Source organism: Fistularia commersonii, chromosome 6 (assembly GCF_037954325.1).
Source record: "Fistularia commersonii isolate RoL2024-O1a breed Wild chromosome 6, RoL_Fcom_v1.0, whole genome shotgun sequence".
Taxonomy (NCBI): domain Eukaryota; kingdom Metazoa; phylum Chordata; class Actinopteri; order Syngnathiformes; family Fistulariidae; genus Fistularia; species Fistularia commersonii.
The window spans coordinates 12,513,454-12,534,423 of record NC_141289.1 but is presented as its reverse complement, the minus strand read 5'-3'; the positions used below and the strand labels follow the sequence as shown (position 1 = coordinate 12,534,423).

Sequence of the window (20,970 nt, the reverse complement as noted above, 5' to 3'; positions counted from 1 at the left end):
GCAAGAAAGCAACTCGTCAATATGGATTTTAAAGACTCTGAGGGAATTATCACAAATCTTGCACCATCTGACCACATTGTATCAGTTATGTATGGAAAAGGGCAAAAGACTATTAAAACATGCAACATACTGCGAAATGATGACGACTAAATGTTCCAAGGTAAAGTAGTGGAGAGGATGTATGAGGTAGTACTTTTTTGAAATATTCAAGGCACCTAGGGAAACAACGTATTTGCACGACCTGTAACTAATCAAAAAGTCAGATGTATTAAGTTCATAAAATGATAACTTGTAAAATCTGTTAGTTTACAGCCTTTACTCTTATGATTGGTAGATTAACTGACATGGAAATATTGTTTTTTTTTTATTTCTAAGTTTAAAAAGTACACAACTACATACAGAAAAAAACATGTTGATACTCATACATGCATTAACACTTTTTAAGAGGTAGGATCAAGAACACACACCTTTGTGAAGTGAATCTGAGACCAAAATTTGAAAAAGGGCAATGACATGCGAAACACATCCCACATAACATTAATAATGGCATACAATTGGGATCAACAAAAAAACTTATCAATGTGATCTAAGTAAACATGGCTGCAGGAGTTGAACACTTTAAATAGGTGAGTGCAGAAAGCACTAACAAAATATCTCACTTTAAAAAAAAATCCCTAAAAGCCTTTACATTATTCATAGATCATTTGGCTAGCAACCAGTAATTAGCCACTGTATTCAACCAGATTCACTGCTGAGACTTTATTTATTGTTCTCTATTCCCTTCATGAAACATAAAAAATAATATACATCCAAGACTATAGTGAGCTGCTATCATCATTGGTGCAAGTCACAAAACGAAAGTTTTCAATAAAAAACATAGGATGGCAAATAAAACCAAAACAGGGGAAGGAGTGCTGCATCTATGATGTTCCTATAATTAAAACTTGTAGTTGATTACATATACAGCCCGTGTCTCCAAAAGTATTATCTCTCTCCAAATGACAACAATGAATTTGAAATGAAACCCTTTACTTTTTATAGATTAAAAAAAATACAGCCCATTTTATTCTTTAAATACAGGGTCCCTGACTTTCAAAATACATCCTAACTTTTTTCCAGTTCAAATCCATTGTTGTGATATACAAAGGCAAAATGACAAAATTGTGTCACTCTCCAAAATTACAAGGAATTGACAAGAGATGCTCTTCTGTTTTTAAAGGCACCTTCCAATGTTGCTATTGATGTCATCTAACAGTATTCTGTTAGACAAAAAAAATCTCAACAAGCTAAATGTTCCATAACATTACATTTAAAATGCACAAGGGAATAAATATGAAGAGTTTTCATATAAAAACAAACAAATAGAAAAAATACATTCAGTGGCCATGGTGGCTAGAGGTGGATGGCGGCTGCAGCTTCTCGGACTTCAAGTCTTTGGCTTCTGGCTCTGATGGGGAATCTGTATCCTGGGCTTGCTGCTGCTTTAGCCACATGTCTGCATACAGTCCTCCCTTGCTTAGCAATTCCTCATGACTTCAAGGCAGAAATTTTGGATTATTTACTGTTAAATGAGGAAAGTTGTTATGTCATTTGGTAAATGAATGCTTACCTCCCTCGTTCAGCAATCCGACCAGCACTTACAACAAGAATCTGATCCGCTCCGATGATGGTTGACAATCTTTTATAGAAACAACATATTTAGTGACGCAGCTCCCGAGCTAAAATGTGTATCTTTTGAAAAACACAGTGGTACAAGCGGTATTTTTACCTGTGGGCCACAACAACTGTTGTTCGATTTGTGCAGACTTTGTGCAGAGACGCCTGGATGTTGCGCTCTGTCTGTGTGTCAAGTGCTGACGTAGCCTGCAGAGACACTGCGTTATTTAGAGTGGAAATACAAGCAGCAACTTCCATTCAAAGTCACTCCATAGTCAAACAAGCGGAGATGGTTATTTCTCAAAGTGTAAAGTAAAGCAGCGATATGTAGGTAAGCTTTCAAAGGTGTCAGCAATTTTATCAAGAAATAAGGACATGCATGCACTCGCTGCATATTTATATCTCACCTCATCCAGCAGGATGATCTGAGGTGCTTTCAGGATTGTTCTGGCGATAGCTACCCTCTGCTTCTCACCGCCACTTAGCTTCAGACCTCTTTCACCCACTTGTGTATCATAACCTGCCAAAGAACAGCAATGTTATTGCTCTTGCAAGTAGAGTGGTGTCAAGTAAAGTTTTGCAACCTCTGCTGCATTTCACTGTCAAAGAAGCCAATATCTCCTGTGTAAAATAATGGTCAAGTAAGCATTAAGTAAATAGAAAAAAAGTAACTGAAACATAGATAATGTATAAGTAGAAATTTAAACAATTTAAAAAGCCTTTAAAGTCGCAAGTCCTGCCTTCAGGGAATGTCATGATCTTATCGTGGATGTCGCCAGCGATGGCGGCCTCCTCCACCTCCTGGTCGCTGGCAGAGATGCGACCGTAGCGGATGTTTTCTCGAATGGTGTCGTTGAAAAGGACAGTATCCTGGGGAACCACGCCGATGTGAGCTCGCAGTGACTTCTGCTTCACCTGAAGGTAATAAATTGCTTTTCTTATCATAGTGAAAGTCAATGACCTGTATTGTTCTCTGGAACTCTAGAACTACCACTTTCTTCTTCACATGAAGTTCAAAGGCAGCATTCAATGAACATGCAATGAAGTGGATTATGTGGGTTTTGACATGTTCACATTTCCACAGTTTATATACACCATGATAGTGTGTACGTACTAAAAATTTTAAAAAGGCATAGGAAATACAGGTTTGATAGGTTATAAGAATTCAACAAACAAAAAACAGTTATACAATCACTTGAAGGGGTGTTTACCTTCAATTTTACACCCAGATAAAGCACTGAATAGGAGATGGAAACATATGAGTGGAATGGGCCAGGCTAGATAACGTACACAGCTTTTCGACTGCATCTGAGTTACCTTCCAGTTTAACTGAATATTTTATATATATTACAGAATTATTGGAAGCTAGTACTGCATTGCTAATAATAATAATAATTAAAAGGGGATCTTACTTAAGGTGCCTAACTTGACAATCAAGGACACCGAAAGAATACAAACAATGCAAGTGAAAAAATGGCAAAAGTAAGTAAGTAAGTAAATAAATAAATAAGACAATAGTTGTTGTTGTCAGATGGAATAGGCCACATTAAACAGCTGTATTTTGAGTTATGATTCAAAGTGTGGTGGGGGGATCGGATTCCGGCAGCAGTGTTGAACTTACTTTCGATATATCCTGACCATCAATGCGAATGCAGCCTCCCTGGACGTCATAGAAACGGAAAAGAAGTCGGATGATGGTGCTCTTCCCAGACCCTGATGTCCCCACCTGGAAAGACGTACAGCATCACTTATGATACAAAATTCACAAAGAAAAAAAATGCAATAGTGCATACAGTTAAAAGTAATGTTTATATTTCTCAGCTTACCAAGGCAACAGTCTGTCCTGGCAGGACAGTAAAGGAAACATCCCTGAGGATCTCTTTGCTGCAAAACAGGGATCAAAGGTCACTTCATTTGGGCCTTTACCTGCCAACAGCTTTCACCAACAGTTTGTGAACCGACCCATCTGTGTAGCTGAAGTAAACATTTTCAAACTCCACTTTTCCAAGCTTGTAGAGAAAATTCACAGCATTTACTTCATCTTTAACCTGCATGGAAACAACAGAGGCTTTAGAGAAGTAGATTGTGATGTAACAGAGGTCAAACGCGGTTGAGATTGACACGTACCTCTTCCTCCTCCTCAAATAGCTTGAACATGCTTTCCATATCGATGAAAGAATTCTGGATCATTCTGAAGTGGAAGAAAGAGTCAGCAGATATAAAAATACACACAAACAGAAATGTAAGCAGAAATATCAAATATCAGAGACACATTACTTGAGAAGAATCACTAGAAAATAAGATATAAAGCGTGTATATAATATAAAGAAAAAAAAATCAGAAATTGAACCAGAATCAGAAGATTTTAAAAAAGAGGCTTTTAAACCAGAAAGTGTTAAACCTTCATGATTAGTAAGTACATTGTGTGCTTTTGAACATGCTTTGTGAAAGCTTTTCCGAATTATTTCATTGACATAGAATTAAACCAACTGCCATTAAGTCAACAAGATAATCAGCCTACTTTTACAGTGTATCTGGTTTGTGATTTCCCAAGCCTGATCAGAGCTCTTGGTCCTCATACTTACAAGGGCTTCTGAAAATGCTCATTTTCTTTTCTGCGACCCAAATCTAACTGATCATAGCACTGTCCACCTTGACAGCTGAGTCTTACCTGTAATATGTCCCAAACCAGTTGAGCGGGGTGTACAGCTGGATTATGTATGTCCCAAAAAGGACAAAATCTCCAACCTAGGATGAGATCGTTTTCTAGTTGATCATTACGTTAATGAATAAAGCATTCACAAAATTTTTGGATGAAATCAGCACATGCTGGTGTATTCATACAATCAGCATCATAATCAAAAGCAACATATCAATGTCAGGCCTACCTGAAACTTTCCCTCCGTCACAAAGTATGCACAGAGCAATGAGCCAGCCAGCAGGCCAGATCCGATGATGACATTCTGTGTCTGGTTGAGGAAGGCCAGGGACGCCTGGGTTTTCCACTCTGACACCTGCAAGAGTGCAAATTAACCAGATTGGTAGCAAAAATCCCGAGTCTGTAATAAAATGCTGCATGCGAATCAGAACTCTCACTTTATTTTTCCATTCTCTGAACCATAGGCTCTATCTTTTTACCTGTTCTCTTATCAAGAGTTAGAAACTGTTGATCAAAAACATGAATATTAATAATGAACATATGGACTAAAAATTTGCTTAGATGGAGAAAGTTGATTTGCTGTGGTAGATGGAGAAAGTTGATTCGCTGTGGCGACCCCTGAACGGAAAAGCCGAAAGAAGAAGAAGAAGGACTAAAAATCTGCTGCTTGCTAAGAAAAGTTTTACTCCAAGAGACACTGATAATCAAATGGCACTGTAAATTTGGACACCACAATATAACAATATGACATTTGATCCTGAGCACTGTTTGGGAACGTTCACCACACTGGACAGTCCTGATATACTGAACGACTAGAGAGGGGGTGACGCAAACTGGGGATCGATGGGAAACAATAGTTTCTGAGCTGCTGCATTCATGAGATGAAGTACACAGTCTATACTATGAGTGTATCAATACTCTGTGTACTGTTACACAAGGATTCTGACTGACCTGATATTTTAAGATGGCATCCTCAAAACGTCTGACTTCATAGTTCTCTGCATTGTAGTATTTTACCTATATATAGCAGACAAATAAAATGATGAAAAAACAAAAACAAAACAATAACTGACATTTTAGAAAGTTTCTTGGCATTAATACAAATATCAGCTGGTTAGACAATCACTATTTCGGTACCGTCTCAAAATTGAGCAAGGAGTCCACTGCTTTGGTTTTGGCATTGTTGTCTTGCTGATTCATGTCTCGTCTATATTTAGTCCGCCATTCTGTGATGATGATGGTCAGAGCTTGTCCACACACAATGTGAAGAGGAAATTAGGAATCTTTGCATTACAAAAGACATTTTCTATGAAAATAACATGTGATGTCACAAATATCAAACAAAACCAGTGCTTATTTGTTCGCCTGCAAGTATCACCGCTACAGCACAGCAACTGTCATGAATAAAAGTAAGTTAATTAACATCTTTCACTAACTATCGAAAACAAACAGCAATAGGTTTTCCTGTCTTTCGACAGACCACTTTCAAGTAATCATAGCAGCACAGAGAGGAGGCCATTCTTTTTAGAACTTAGCTATTAATGATTTTTTGAATTGACTATCATACCTTCAGAGATATTTGACTTGGAGAGATTTTATTTATACAATACAGAATATGCATGATGGGCTGGAACCCTAAATAAACAGACAGCAACTTGCTTGTGAATATATTTGAAAACTTGGGATCTAAAGAGTAACAAATTTCTGAATACCCAACAGGTTTTTCACTAGCCTGCAATAGAACTATGAGTCCTGATTAATAAATATATTTCTGTGACCAATGGATACATGACGGTGCAACTTTGTGCGAGTAGTACTCACTGAGGTACAGCGCCATGCAGACGAAGACAATCAGGCCAAACCAAGCGTTGAAATAAGTAATGAAGTAAATGATGGAAATCACAATGTCAGCAATAGTTGGGAAGATACTGAACACTATGTAGCTGTGGAGAAATTGCATAGGAAGTTGAAAGATTTCAGTTAGTAACCCATTCATCATTTATTTGATGATGATTTGAAATATATTTTTACAATATTTTAGATGCAATAAAATGTTGCTAATAAAGAGCAAACTTCAACACATGACGCCTTTGAATAGGCGGTTACCCCCATCTTGACACAAGAAACACACTAGTTAGACTTTTATTTATAAACGAAACAAAAGGCTGACAACAATAAAAAACTGAAAAGCAACTCAATACAATATACCATAAATACTGTAAAATAGTGATACTGGCTTAAATGTCTATGCCCATCTTACCTGAGCAAGCTGTTGATAGAGGAGGTACCACGGTCAATACTCCTCAACACATCACCTGTTTTGCGGCCCAGGTGCCAGCGGAGGGACAGGGAGTGCAGGTGGGCGAACAGACGGACCTGCACCACGCGATTGGTAAATTGCTGGACACGGATCCACAGGAAAGACCGCAAATTGCTGACGAACCCTGAGGCGCCTGGCAGAGGTAGGGGACAAAAGCATCATCAAAGTATCAGCTGCAGAGATTTTGATCGCCTTGCTGCAATTCTAATGATCTCGCTCTCATCGCGCAGGACAACAAGCCATACCTACCTGCACCTCCACCCTGCAGGAACTTGAGCAGCACATAAATGCACACTGTCGTGGCCAAAGTGCGCCAGCTGCTGCCATCAGTCAGTTCATTTACTAAATGAGGTAGGACAAAAAGGGTTGTTAGTGGGGGATAGACAAAGAGATAGGTGAAACAAAAAACACCCAAAACACAGGTTGGTTTCTGATACCAAGATAATACATTCCTCTCATTGTTTCTCAGGAGAAGATCTCATTTCAATTTCATTACAGGCACAAAATCAAATCATAAAACATATTAAAAAAAAATCAGCAACCTTAAAATCAAGACTAGTTTTGATTTAATTTAAAATTATTTATATTATTCTTTATTTATACATTTTACATATTTTTACGCACACATGCACCCGTTAACATTGGATGCAGTTTCACTCATTTTGTTTTGATTGTAAAGGGCTTACATCACTCAGGATGTTGATTACACAGACAGCAATGTCAGATTAAAAGCCCAATATTATTTCTATTATTTTGTTTTATAGTGAAATTTCAGATTCCTAATCTGGCTCGAACTGAACTATGTGAACAACTACAAAAAAATTGTGTTCAAACAAAACCTTATCAGGCTGAAAGGATAAACCTTGTCAAAGCTGTACTTTATCTAGCTCTTAATAAAATCGTACTTTTAGTATTTGTACTATTTTGTCTACTTTTGATAACCACGTATTGCTAATTATTTTGACTTAGTTTACTATAACTTAGTTAATTTCAATCGAAATTTAACTGTAAATCCTGTTATGACCATCAGTTTTATTCACACATCTCTTATTTTTACTCCTATGTATTAGTTTCCAGCTCCATTTTCAGCAACTGTTTTTAATAAATTTAAGGTGTGATGAAATGATTGATAAAAAAACCCCAAAACATTGTAAAGATTTTCAGTCAGATTTACAGCAGCAGTTTTGTGTGATGAACTGGAAAAAAAGAATTTTGGGCCATGATTGTCATTACAACATAGCTTTAACAACCAGCTCAACACAAAATAATCTGGGCCTGAAGTTTGAAGTAAATTAATTTGAGTCTCACCAATGTTTTTGTAGTAAATGGGCACAAAGACATTGATGGCTCTCTCAGTTCCCAGCAGCCCCAGACAGAAGAGGACAAGGAGCTGGAGCATCATGTTGCCCCGAGGCCAAATGTAGGGAACCAGCAGACGGATCTTCTTCCTGAAACCCTGCCAGGTAGACTGGTTCTCCTCTGCTCTGCCAAGGAGACTCTGACAAATTGAAATATATTGACACAGAAAAGAATTGTAATGTCCCAGGTTCTGATTTTGTACGATGTCATAGAATAACAAAATACTGAAATGACATTTTTTTAAAAACAAATGCCCATTTAGCACAAGCACCTGTCCGCTTTGCTCGATGTCTCGCTCATCTTCATTGATCAGTAGCATGTACGGCCTACGCGGCAACCCAGGGGCTTTGAGACCAATGAAGAAGAGCAGGCCTGTGCCAATGTAGCGAATTAGCCACAGGGCAAACTGCACCTAAGGGGTTCATTGACAGTTAAAAGCAGATCAATATTGATGCTACATTGTGCTACGCAGTTTAACAAAGGAGAAGAGTGCTCACAACACGGCGGCTCCTTAGGAAAATTACAAAGTCAATGTTTATGACAAAGCTTCTTTTAGGATATGTTGAAAATCCAAATATCATCACTTACTTTATTGCAAATCAAATAGTTTTTATTTAGATTCAAGTGTTATTATTCTACTACGCAAATGAGAAGGCATAATGACAACAATAGCAAAGACAATTAGTAGTACCAAATAATATGTAAAGAATCAGTCTTGTTTTAGCCTTCAAATAATACTGACATGCTTTTTGCAAAATGAGACAATTAGCGCATTTAATTCTTCAAATGACAGCTTCCTCCATACAGTCATGAACATTTCTACAATCCTTCCAAAGATCATTTTCAGTGCTAATATACTTTTTCTAAACAGATGCTGAGGAGTTCAGTTTTTATTAGAGAAATATTAATTCATATTTAAATAATTAATTTCTCAATTCTTGAATTTATCAAATTAAATTCATTTCAATCAAAGGTGTACTGAAGAGCCAAAATTAAAGATAAAGGAGAGACCATCATTAGTCATGCTTCTAAAATTGAATCTTCAGAACTGTTTTATATAATTCATAAATTTATTTGTCGCTCAACTGCCAGATTTTATCCAAATGGAACCCCTAAAAAGCAAATTGCCACTGATGAAAACAATTTCTACAGTCATAAGTGAACTTCACAACAGCCTCAGGGAGTCAAAATGTGTTGACACTGGAACATATTCCATATTTTTGACTGCAGGGTAACTTTAAACTGCCGATTGATAACAAAATACAAGGGACTGTTCAGTCGACAAGTTCTGCTAAATCAGTGAGCAAGAAGTGAAACCAATTGAAACTGACATGGGGGCTGGGGTAGAGTGGAAGGTAACAAGAGGTCTCATGAGTCAGCAGTGGCTCTGTCACTCAGAACGGTGGAGTGACTCAGCAAAAAAAAAAAAAAAACAGTCTGCCCTTCACATCCTTCATTGTCATGTATGTTTTAGGAGGCGACCTCACTTTCTTGCCACAGTGGGTTAACTTGCAGGGACGTCTGCCTGGGGTGATAAAAACCCATGATGCTTTTTTTCCCCTGCACTACTAAACTAGTTGTCTTTGCTGTATTAAAACTTTTAAGCAGAGTTAATATTAACATACATTAAATACAGAACGTTAGAACATGCCAACTGAACACTTTACGTGCATTCATCAAGTAAAAGGAACTTGACATCAAATGTTATTGCTTCTTGAACACAAATTTAAGTCAACAATCTGGATTTTTAGTTTCAAAACCGGGGCTGAAGGGTGAATGCCTTTCCCAGAAGAGAGAGACAAGGTTTAATGACAGGTCTTTTCCTGATTTTAATTGTGATTTTCTAAAGGGAACAGTACAATAAATCAAAATGAATCACTTTCAAGCAAGGGACACGTTTCACATGCTAGTTAAATGCATCTCATAGCGCCCGATTGTTCGTCTCACCTGATGATGTTCGTTCTCCAGCCTCCACCACCAGTGTGGACTGTACCAGGAGATAAAGGCAAGATTCTCACCGGAAAACGCCAGAGCCCAGAACAGCAAGAGCACTGCGCTGTGGCCCGTAGTCCGGTCCATCACCAAGACTCTTCGTCTTTCCACTCTGAGCAAGGCGATTGCCCAGGCCCAGCTCATGGCTGAGAAACAGCTATAGAGCACCAGGTAACCTGGGAGCTCCCCATTGCTGGCCAATCGCCACACTAGTCCCCCTAGAAATTGGAGCAGGAGAACGAGGGAGATCGCCTGCTGGAAACCATAAAGGCACGAGCGTGGGATGAACTTGGGTTCCATCGCTGTGCCAAACTTTTGGTAGAAAATGCAGTGGATTGTGCCGAGGAATATGGACATGGTCAGCAGGACTGAAGGGACGAGGGTGAAGTAGAAACAGGGAGAAATGCCTTCATCCACCCAGGTTTGGGAGATTGAGGAATTGCCCTCACAATAGCTGTGTATCAGTATCATAGTTTCTGCTGGGAAGAGAAAGAGAATTCTAAATAATAGTATCTTTAATTATATATATCATTCATCAAGGAATTTGTCACATTAACAATTTGTGCTCAAACAACATTAGCAATACAATGATAATGAATATAGAGAGAAAAGATGCAGAGGAATAAGACATGCATTTTTTTTACTGGAATAGTAATGCATTATTTCTAGGCAGACCTTAAAGAAGTTAAGCTTTGAAATATTCTCTTACTGCTGACACATTTAACATCGATTCAGGAAACAGTGCTAACTGTTAGTCTCACAATTAGTTAAGCAATGAAAACTGCGGATCAGTGACAGGGCACTTTCAGATCTTTATCAAGCAACAGTATCAATATCTCGTCTACCATTTATGTCATTTTATTTAAATCCTTTAAGTGTTAATATTTCTGATGATTCCACAATATGCTCATGCTGGATTTGTATTTCTCACTGACCGAACGACATGCACTTTCGAACTATTGAGTTTTTAAATTATCTACTTCAAAATGCATGCGTGTATTTACGCGTAGCATTTGGATATGAATGAGAAAGGTTATCTACTGCAGATAGTAGAAACATCAAATGCAGGGCTTTTTTTTTTGCTTAATTTTCTTGTTTGCTATAAATTCCACAATACCTGAACGACGCAGGCTCCACCTGTCAGCAACAGAAGCTTCTTCAGCAAGGCTGGAGCAGGTCAGCTAGTATTAGCAAACGGCTAACGATAGCCTAGGCTGCTACACTCAACTTAAATGTCGTCGAACTGTTTCGCCGTGACAGAACAAGAGGAAGATACATCATACGGGTCCGGTTAGGTGTCACTTTTTACGTCCATGACCGACCGTTTCGTTGTTGCGTTGTTGTCCTTGTAGAGTACTACGTAACCGCAGGTCCCCTTGTCAAGTCATACCTCGGCGGCAGGATATTTAAAGTACATAACAGGCAACGCGGGAGTTGCCAGATCAGCGAAATTCCGCAAAACGCGGATCAAAATGTAAACCTAAGTGCGACACAACATTTTATTTAAATAGATTTTATACGTGAAAGAAGTCAACAGTCATCATCCAAACCTTGTTTTTGTTGCATCAAATCCCGAACCGAAGCACGTACTATAACCACAAATAACTTAAAATACACTGCGTTTTGGAGCAAAAGGTACCAGTGATACCATTTGAAATGATAATGGTATTTCTATTTATAATGATAATAGTGTTGTTAATAATAATAATAATGCAAAGTGTGCCTAATAAAGCATATATAGATCTGTCATCATTATTCTGAACAAGAAATGCCTCACTAACCACTACTATTACTGCTGCTACTACTAGTAATACCACCACCAATACAACATCATACAACTAATTTACTATCATTAGGTCTGACCACTAATATCATAAAGAAGTCTACCAGCCCAGTTCCAGCTTTCCTTCTCACAAGTCGTGCAGTTTTATCATGACAACGGTTTAGTGAAGTGACATCACTAAAACACATTACAAAGGGAAAAGATTGTCTCCATTGAAGAAGGGCAGGAATGGGAGTGATGGGCGGTGGAGTGGTCACACCTGTCTTTCATATTTGCGTCAAAAGATATTTCTGGAGGCTGTAAGCTAAACACACAACATTATTCGATTTTTCTTCACTGCAAAATCTTGCCTTTTTAAATTTTTAAGCCAAGGGTCTAATCTGCTGTGAATGTTAGCGCCCCCATGTGGACAAATGTAGGATTGACACATAAATGGAAGATACTCTGTTACATTTTAAGCGACTTGGCATTCTTGTTTCAATTAGCAATTTATCAGGGTTTTTTAATAAAAGGGGAAAAAACCCTTTATAGCCTTTATACATTTATAAATTACTTCTATCTCTTTGACACTCATTACAATTAACAGACAAATTGCAGACTGCCCTGTAATACCTTTTACACATTGGGAAAAGGGTAAAACTGTTAAAAGGAAAAGACAAGCTCTGTGATGTCTTTGTAAAAAAAAATTGCGCACAATAAAACACGCTATGTCAAATATGTTTATTACATTTTTATCTAACCTTGTACCAACAATCATTCACTATATCCTTTTGTACACTAGCAAATTACCCATTCACAATGATATCACTGATGCTTTGTACACTAGCAAATTACCCATTCACAATGATATCACTGATGCTGTGCTTTCCCTGTATGAGCTCGCAAATTACACATTTAAAGTAATCACTGTTATACTCATTCTTCATAGTATAGCTGTGATGTCTGTAATTACGTTTTAAATTGCAGTATACATTTGATGCACTCTGTGAAAGAGTGCGCTGTAATGCCATTTGTGGAAAAATACCAGAGCCTTGCACTGGTATTGTAAATGTAAGGTAAAGTAAATAACAGAGGAACTCTCTGGGCCATTTACTGAAGAAGAACGTTATTAGGATCAGAGCTCAAACCTTTCTTTATTCCTATGTAATTCAAGATCAAATGAAATGGAGCAGACAGCAGGCAAAGGACACAACACTGTCTCAGGCACGGCAGAAATAACCGAGAGGCAACAAGAGACAGAGGTAAGTCAACAAACAATCCAGCAGAGAATCCAGGACAGAGAGAAAGTTGTGACAGTGCTTCAGCAAGAGGTGAAGGCCATCAATCTCTCTGCTGATAAAGCAGTCGAGGACAGCGAGAGGATCTTTAATGAGTTGATTGAGCTCTTGGAGAGAAGTCGCTACGACGTGAACCAAAGGATCAGATCCCAGCAGGAAACTGAGAGGAGACGAGTCAAAGAGCTTCAGGCTAAACTGGAGCAGGAGATTGCCGAGCTGAAGAGGAGAGATGCTGAACTTAAGCACATGCCACACACTGAGGACCACAGCCAGTTTCTGCAGAATTACTTCGGCGGAGTGACAGCAGCGGTGTCAGAGACCAGAGATCAACTCCAGGAGATTCTGAGAGAGAAATGGACAAACATTTCATGGACGGTAACTCAAGTGGATGTCTTGCTGCCTCAGCCGGAGCCAAAGACGAGAGCTGAATTCTTAAAGTATTCCCGTGAAATCACACTGGATCCAAACACGGCGAACAAGTGGCTGCTATTATCCGAGGGGAATCGAAAAGTCACCGTCATGAAAGAAGAGCAGTCTTATTCTCGTCATGCAGACAGATTCATTGACGATTGTCAGGTCCTGAGCAGGAAGAGCCTGGCTGGACGTTATTACTGGGAGGTGGAATTGACAGGTGGAGGGGTGGATGTGGCGGTCGCATACAAGAACAACAGCAGAGCAGGGGGGGAAAGTGCGTTCGGATGGAACGATAAATCTTGGGCTTTACACTGTGACCAACAAAGTTATACGTTTTGGGAAAACAAGAGCCCGACTTTTGTTTCATGTCCTCCCTCCAACAGAGTAGGAGTCTATCTGGACCACAGGGCAGGCATTCTGTCCTTCTACAGCGTCTCTGAAACCATGACCCTCCTTCACAGAGTGCAGACTACCTTCACTGATCCTCTCTACGCGGGCCTTGGTCTTTATTGTCCTCCTGGAGATACTGCTGAATTCATTTTACTTTAAATTCATACAACTGCATGTTCAGCACAGCCTAAAGTGTGTGAAAATCTGTGTTGTCACCTCAGGGGGAATAAATTGTGACACCATTCTGGACACACACCATATTACTCTTGCTATCTATCAGGAAATCTGTGTATGTATGAGATACAAGTAGCGGTTTGGACGCCTCTTCATCGTACAAATTCCTGTCAATATGCAAATGTGCATTGTTGTACTGTCAGGTTTTTTTTCTATATTTACTTCGTTTTTTTAATTTTCACATGTTGATAATTCATGTTTGATGATGTAAATTTCCCCAGACAAAGATACATGATGAAATAAATCTTTATTGGTGAGCGGAAGCAGGATGCTAAGACACTTGAAAGCCTGAGGCTAGATTTAAACCTTGAATGCTGCTATTACATGATGTGCAATTGAATTATCAGGATAGTATAAAGAATTGAAAAAAATCCAAGGGTGAATTGTTTGCTCTGAAATTCAGCCTTATTATTTTGACTGAAAACAAAACAAAAGCATACCGCCCTTTTAGACCTCATGAGATGAAAATGTTATCAGCTGCAATGTAGCTGATAATGTCTGTGAAATGATATTGCAGGCAACATAAACAGCTGAGAGCTCTGAGTATCCAGCTTAATGACACTCCTTTATGTACCCCTGTCACTGTGTGAATAATAAATGTTTATGTCATTATAAATCAAGAAATACGTGTACATGTGTGTCTAGAGCAGAGGTTCAGCTGCAGTGGCCTAGGGCAATCCCAGCTGTGGAAGGAGGAATGATTCCTCAGCTAGAGATTTTTTTTAAGATCAGGACGAGGGGCCACTCACAGTGCAACCTCACAGGTCACCTCATTATATTCCTTTTGAATAATCACCAGACCTCAGCTTATTGTTTGACATCACAGCAAAATCTCCATACCACATTATAAATGTGATCATTTACACCAGGCTTGGAAGGATCATGTATGGCTGCATGATTTTCTTGGTCTATCGTCTTTTCTTATCCTGGAGGGGATCGTCTGTCTTTGGAGGTTGTACTTGATGGCCCGAAAACAAGAAAAGACTGTGCATATGAAAATCTTAGGCGAGTTATACATCCATCGAGCCCAAATGTCAAGCAGAATCTTCTAATTGGTCAGTGTCTGAAGTATCCCATGCCTAAGCCGTCATCAGTGAACTCTTCAAGAAGTGACTGGTCTTCATTTTATAGTCTTGCCTTTTGAAAGACTTAAAAGAATGCTGTATGACCTTAATTTGTTATGTTGAAAAATATTTGTTGAAAAAAAATTATTCCTTCTCTGTTTGGAGATTGAATCAGCTGACGCTAGGTGTGTTGTATACTGCCATTTATTATTTATTTATCTAAACTTACACATTATTGACCTATCAATATTTGAACTCATTTCATACACAAGAAGCAGCAGATAAAGGTTAAAACAGGGCCCCTTTTTAGGGGAATCATCCCGGGTGTTCTAATTATACTTTCATGTTATCAAATGGCACTTTAAGGAAAAAGGGAAGAAGAGTAGCTTTTTTTTAACTGATTTGTTTTTTTATTTTATGATTAAGACATTTGTGATCTTTTGTAGCAATTGGTGAAAGGACAGTGTCCTGATGTACTTCATTTCATATAATTGAGACCAAACTGCAATGCTAAAGAAGGACCACAAGATGGGACTAAATACAAAGGCATTGCAAGTGAAACAGGTCGTTACCGTCTGTTGTTTGAACGATAACTTTTAAAACCTTTGCGACCACGCATACAGGCGGTGAAGAAAACACTATTGAAGATGCGTCTTAGTAAATTAATTCTTTTATATTATCATTAATCATTTTTGATCATAATTACAATAACGATAAAAACAATAGCATTGATTGTTATTCTTATTATCCTGTTATCCACTCGTATTGACTAAATGAGTTTGATAATCATCATCATCATCATCAGTATCATTGTTAATATCATTAACAATAATAATAATAATCCCTGTGACCCTGGGTGCAGGATAAGTGGTGTAGATAGTGAATGAATGCATTAACAACAATAATAATAGTAATAATGATAACTCCCCTGATCCTGACTGCAGGTTAAGCAGCACAGATAAATGGATGAATGAGCAATAACAACAATAATAATGATGGTGATGGTGATGATAATGATAATGAAAATGATAGCAAAACTCAGAATATCGATTTAACATAAATAATGTGTTCATGGTACATTTGGTCGAAAGTTTCTCTTCAACTTCAGCAGGGGGACATCAAAGTTGAATGTACACAAAGAAGTGAGAGTGTCAGCAGAGCCTGATGGAATTACTCTCGAAGTCCATCAATTCAGGATTTTAAAAAGAAGAAAAAAAAAAAAAAATCCAACTCCAAAGCCAACTTCAGCAATCTGTCTTTTCAATGAAGCAAATGAAAGACTCCTCAGAGTAGACTGCTTTTGACATTAGAAAAATGGGGGATCACCCTTTCCTGTTGGAAAGTGTGTGGGCATGTGTGTGTGTGCAAGTGTATTGTCTGGGCTTCCACATACACATGCATACTCATAGGACACAGGCAGGTATAGAAAGTACGTAAATCTTATCATTTTGAGCCCTCACAATAGGCATAAAGAGCTACTAATCTGCTTCATCTCCCCGGTTCTTTTGTGCGAGTGGAAATGGCCCTTCTGTCCATCGGCTGGCTGTCACCGTACTCTTTCTCCCTTGCGGTGGAAGTGGTAGATGGCCTGCCCATCACAGCCCGCACCCCTCCCCCCTTTTGTGAATGTCTACCCCAATAATACAGACTTAGCTAGAACCCAATAAATCTGTTAAGCAGGCCTTTTCTTATCCTCAATCCCACCTTTTCTCTCGTTTTGTGTCTCAAGGAGATGTCTGTACGTATGAATAGCAACAGTAGGGGATAAGGCGGATGTGATTACTAGTCTAATCCCTTGATTTAGTGAGAAAAGATTATTAGTGGTGTTGGAAATGCAAGGTTCAATCTCATTAGTAGGGAAGAGCAATCAATAACGCTTTTGGTTCTGTTGAATGTAGTATTCGCTGAAGGACTGGACTTGGTGAATTCAGAACTCACCACAGGCTTACTGGCAGATGACCTTTGTTATCCCCAAATCACCAATGATCTATTGTGTGTCAACAAGCTGTTCGTAGTAGACATTCACATCCAGAAAGGGATGTGGAAGTATGCTGTCCACTTTTGTCGACAGATGTTATTTATTTCACTTATGAAAGTGAGACGGTCATCCTGCCATATTGCGGAATTATTCTGACATCTGTAAAATAATGGCAGTGACTTCGCTGCTGACTGACTGTGAGATCACCCTCACAACATTTAGGGAAAATACCTGGCAACCTCAAGCAAGTGGTTATTTGTGCCACAGGATAAAAATACATTAAATTCATAGTACAATAAAAAAAGAAACGTCTTGATTCTGTGATGAATGTGAGCGCTGCACTTGAGCAACCATAAATTGAGAAAAGTCTGTGTTCGGGTACAAGAGGTGTGTGTGAGACACATGGGAGGGGGCGCTATGACAGCTGATTTGTCCAAAAGATTGGTAGTTATTAAATGTACTTGATCTAAAAGTCATTTATGATAATCAGGGAGCAGACAAATTGGCAAAATAATTATTCAAAAATAGAGCAGTTAAAAATCAATCAGATTCTATAGGCTGGGGAAAAGTCATTGGATAGTATTACAGGGAGTTCACCGTACTGAAGCTGAAGTAGTGGAATATTTTCTCTATCTATTATTATAATGTTCAAAAAATATGTTCATTTAAGCCAGAAAAATAATGGCATAGTTTTCAGAACTAGGAATGTTAAATAGGACATACAGCCAGTGCTCAGGGGTTTAAATACATATTTAATATTTTCGTGACACCCACTCTTGAAGGATGATTTTGAGAGCAATGAACGTTTAGGCAGAAAACAACTAAAAAAGTAGTGCTAATTCAACTGCATGGATGCCAGCTGCGGAGGCATCCAAATGCTGTAATTTAATTAATGCATTATTCAAATCCAGTATTTGATTTACGAGACTTTGGCCAGGCTGTTCTTCTCGAGCTTTTCGCCCACTAATTTTCCAATATTACTGTTGCGGCATTTCTTGCCTTTCTCACAATTTCCCCAGAGTTATCATACAGTATATAGTCTAAGCCTGTTTAACTCCTTACTTGTCACTGTATCCACCCAGAACAGATGCTGTGACTGCGATCATGTGAGGGGGACAGCTCTGTGTTGACATAGGGCCATGCATACCCTCTTTGTGAATTGACTGTGCTATCATACTCTCATAATTCACATTCTACTTGACTAATAGAGTATTTTATTTTCCGCACTAACCAATAATGACAATAGAAACTCAAGTATGGCATCCAAATACATTGGCATAACTGTATCTTGAAATTATTTAAGGGGCACAATCACATCAGCTGTGCAGGCACTGATTTGATCTGATGGCTGTGAGGAAAGCTGTGACCTTTCACGGAGAATACAAAGGGTTTACAACAAGCCAACGCTGATCTGAATGACGATAACAAGGTCATTTTCGCTTCCAGGAACTTGATCGTGTGGGACGGGCGACGATGAGCTCCGCATGGCGAGCGGAAAAAACAGCAGATCTACACTGCCATCACGGAGCTGAGAGAGGACGCAAAGAAAATTCAGCAAACCTGAACCTTGAGGAATACAGTTGAGATTGCTAAGATTACCGTGGTAAAATTGTAGACCTTTACAAAAGAAATTAAGGATTCGATGGTCAGGTTTAGTGTTTTGACAGACTGCCTAAGTAGACTGCAAGCGTTTGCTGGTGAAAGAGGATCTTTATATCATCTATGTGAGAAAGGTATGACAGGACGGCATTTAACACAAGTGGTCACCTGAGATTTCTTTGGGTGGTCTATTATCACCAGAAAAGAAGTGGAACCATTTTGTGAAGTAAGTTTATTTATTTAATAGTGTAGTGTCTGCTCTGGATGACATCACTGATAACAGCTTCTGGAGTTATGAGTAAAATGTTTTCATTGGCTCTTCTCAGCCCTGTGGCTGAGTTCATTTATTATCTGTTATTACCGTGTAAAATTAAATGCAGCCTCAGGGTCTCCCTGAGCCAGCCTCTGGGGGGCACAGGTCAGTGTCTCCCTGAGCTGGTCCCCAGCTCGGATAAATGCAGAGGGTTGTGTCAGGAAGGCCACCAGGCGTAAAACTTTTTGCCAAAACCAAACTTGCGAATCAAAACTAATAATCTCATACCGGATCGGTTGAGGCCCGGGTTAACAATTACCGCCATTGGTACCGATAACCTACAGCAGAGGCGGGCAAACTACGGCCCACGGGCCACATCCGGCCCGTTGGTTTTTTTCATCCGGTCCGCCAATGATTGGTACAGAATTCATACACAATGTGAATGATTGAACGATTGGATCAATGAATGTGGGAGCTCAAACATCAGATTATTTCATATTTGGAGCTACTTGAGAATTTTCCAGAGCTGAAGGACACAGATTGGCTTTGTGATTTAGCCTTTACTGAAGACATACTGACACCCATGAACTAACTGGATGTGAAGCTACAAGCGAAAAAGTGGTTTGTGCATGAAATGAAAGCAAACTTCAGAGCCTTCAAAACCAAGCTTGTTTTATTTTCAAAGCAAATGTCGGACAAGTTGGATATGTACTGTTAACAAATGCGTTTATTTTTTATATGTATCGTAGCTTGTGGTGACCCCGCCCGTCTGTCAAATTGTAAAAGTCAGTGTGGCCCCTGAGCCAAAAAGTTTACCCTCCCCTGACCTACAGGGTACCAGTGGAAATTGGGCTACTGCGGGTCAAACGAGGAGAGGAGGAAGGCATGTTCAGAAACAAAGAGAAGAGGAAAGGCAAGAGTTTGAGACTGAGAGAAGGGACTTTGAATATTGGGACTATGACAGGAAAAGGTAGAGTTGGTCAACATGATACAGAGAAGGAAGGTGGAGACCAGGAGACCAGGTGGAAAGGTAGCAAGGCTAGAAGCTTAGGGGGAGGCTTTAAATTCCATTATCATGGTACTGACAGGAAGGGCAATGGAGTAGGAGTTATCTTGAAAGAGAAGTTTGTTAGGCATGTTCTGGAGGTGAAAAGAATTTCAGATAGACTCATGAGTCTGAAGATGGAAATTGAGGGTGTGATGCCAAGTGTTTTTTGTGGCTATGCCCTGCAGGTGGGATGCGAGTTAGAGGAGAAGTTCTGGAATAAGTTAGATGACGCGATGCAGAATATACCCGGAGTTGTGGGACAGGTAATTGGTGCAGACTTCAATGGGCATGTTGGTGCGGGCAATAGAGGGGATGAAGAAGTGATGGGCAGATTTGGTATACAGGATAGAAACACAAAGGGGCAGATGGAGGGAAGTGGTTGAAATTGAGAGTGTAGCCAGACAGCATGAGATGGTGGTTTATAGGATGACTCTGGTGACAAGGAAGATCAAGAGGACAGAGGCAGCACAGAGGACAAAGTGGTGGAAGCTGAAAAGGGAGGAGTGTTATAGGGTTTTCAGGAAGGAGTTGACAAAGGGTCTGGTTGGTCTGGGAGACGTTCCAGATGAGTGGACGAGTAGGAGGTAGGATAGTACTTGGTGTATCATCTGGAAGGAACGTAGATAAGGAGACTTGGTGATGGAATGAGGAGGTGCAGGAGTATATGCAGTTAGCAAAGAAGAGGTGGGACACTGAGGGGACTGAAGAGAACAGACGGGATTACAGGGAGATACAGCGTAAGGTAAAGATAGAGGTAGCAAACGTAAGACAAGGGGTGTACGATGACTTGTATGCTCAGTTGGACAGTAAGGAGGGAGAATGACTTACAGGTTTGCAAAACTGAGAGATAAAGATGGAAAAGATGATCAGCAGGTCTGTGTGATTAAGGACAGAGAGGGAAATGAATTGACAGTTGCAGAGAAGAGTGATGGGCAGATGGAAAG

General features: G+C 39.3%; 2 protein-coding genes across 3 annotated transcripts; one reads left to right on the top strand and one right to left on the bottom strand.

Moving 5' to 3' along the window:
- Positions 1-351: 351 nt before the first annotated feature.
- Positions 352-11,375, bottom strand: abcb6a (ATP binding cassette subfamily B member 6 (LAN blood group) a). Of its 2 annotated transcripts, none has more exons than XM_086148150.1 (20): positions 11,104-11,375; positions 9,942-10,465; positions 8,266-8,406; positions 7,944-8,133; positions 6,885-6,977; positions 6,576-6,768; positions 6,137-6,258; positions 5,453-5,562; positions 5,267-5,332; positions 4,545-4,670; positions 4,328-4,404; positions 3,784-3,847; positions 3,619-3,704; positions 3,483-3,540; positions 3,278-3,382; positions 2,397-2,571; positions 2,064-2,176; positions 1,769-1,863; positions 1,610-1,678; positions 352-1,533 (listed from the first exon to the last, which is right to left on the bottom strand). In XM_086148150.1, exons 2-20 carry the CDS (start codon positions 10,455-10,457, stop codon positions 1,377-1,379), a joined length of 2,556 nt encoding a protein of 851 aa, XP_086004276.1. In that variant the 5' UTR covers positions 10,458-10,465; positions 11,104-11,375; the 3' UTR covers positions 352-1,376. The 2 variants fall into 2 exon arrangements, with proteins under 2 accessions (XP_086004276.1, XP_086004274.1); XM_086148148.1 differs by having other exon boundaries at positions 9,942-10,462.
- Positions 11,376-12,932: 1,557 nt separating this feature from the next.
- Positions 12,933-14,009, top strand: LOC147233381 (tripartite motif-containing protein 16-like). Its single transcript, XM_086148737.1, has one exon. The coding sequence runs from the start codon at positions 12,933-12,935 to the stop codon at positions 14,007-14,009; it is 1,077 nt and encodes a 358-aa protein (XP_086004863.1).
- The last annotated feature ends 6,961 nt before the right edge of the window (positions 14,010-20,970 follow it).

Bases quoted from the DNA above. Each gene is read 5' to 3' on its own strand.
- LOC147233381 (XM_086148737.1), top strand. From the start codon at position 12,933: ATGGAGCAGACAGCAGGCAAAGGACACAACACTGTCTCAGGCACGGCA.
- abcb6a (XM_086148150.1), bottom strand. From the start codon at position 10,457: ATGATACTGATACACAGCTATTGTGAGGGCAATTCCTCAATCTCCCAA. The intron at 8,134-8,265 runs GTGCTTGTGCTA...TCAATTTGTCAG, and splicing joins ACATCGAGCAAAGCGGACAG to AGTCTCCTTGGCAGAGCAGA. The intron at 4,405-4,544 runs GTAGGCCTGACA...ATCTCATCCTAG, and splicing joins TGACGGAGGGAAAGTTTCAG to GTTGGAGATTTTGTCCTTTT.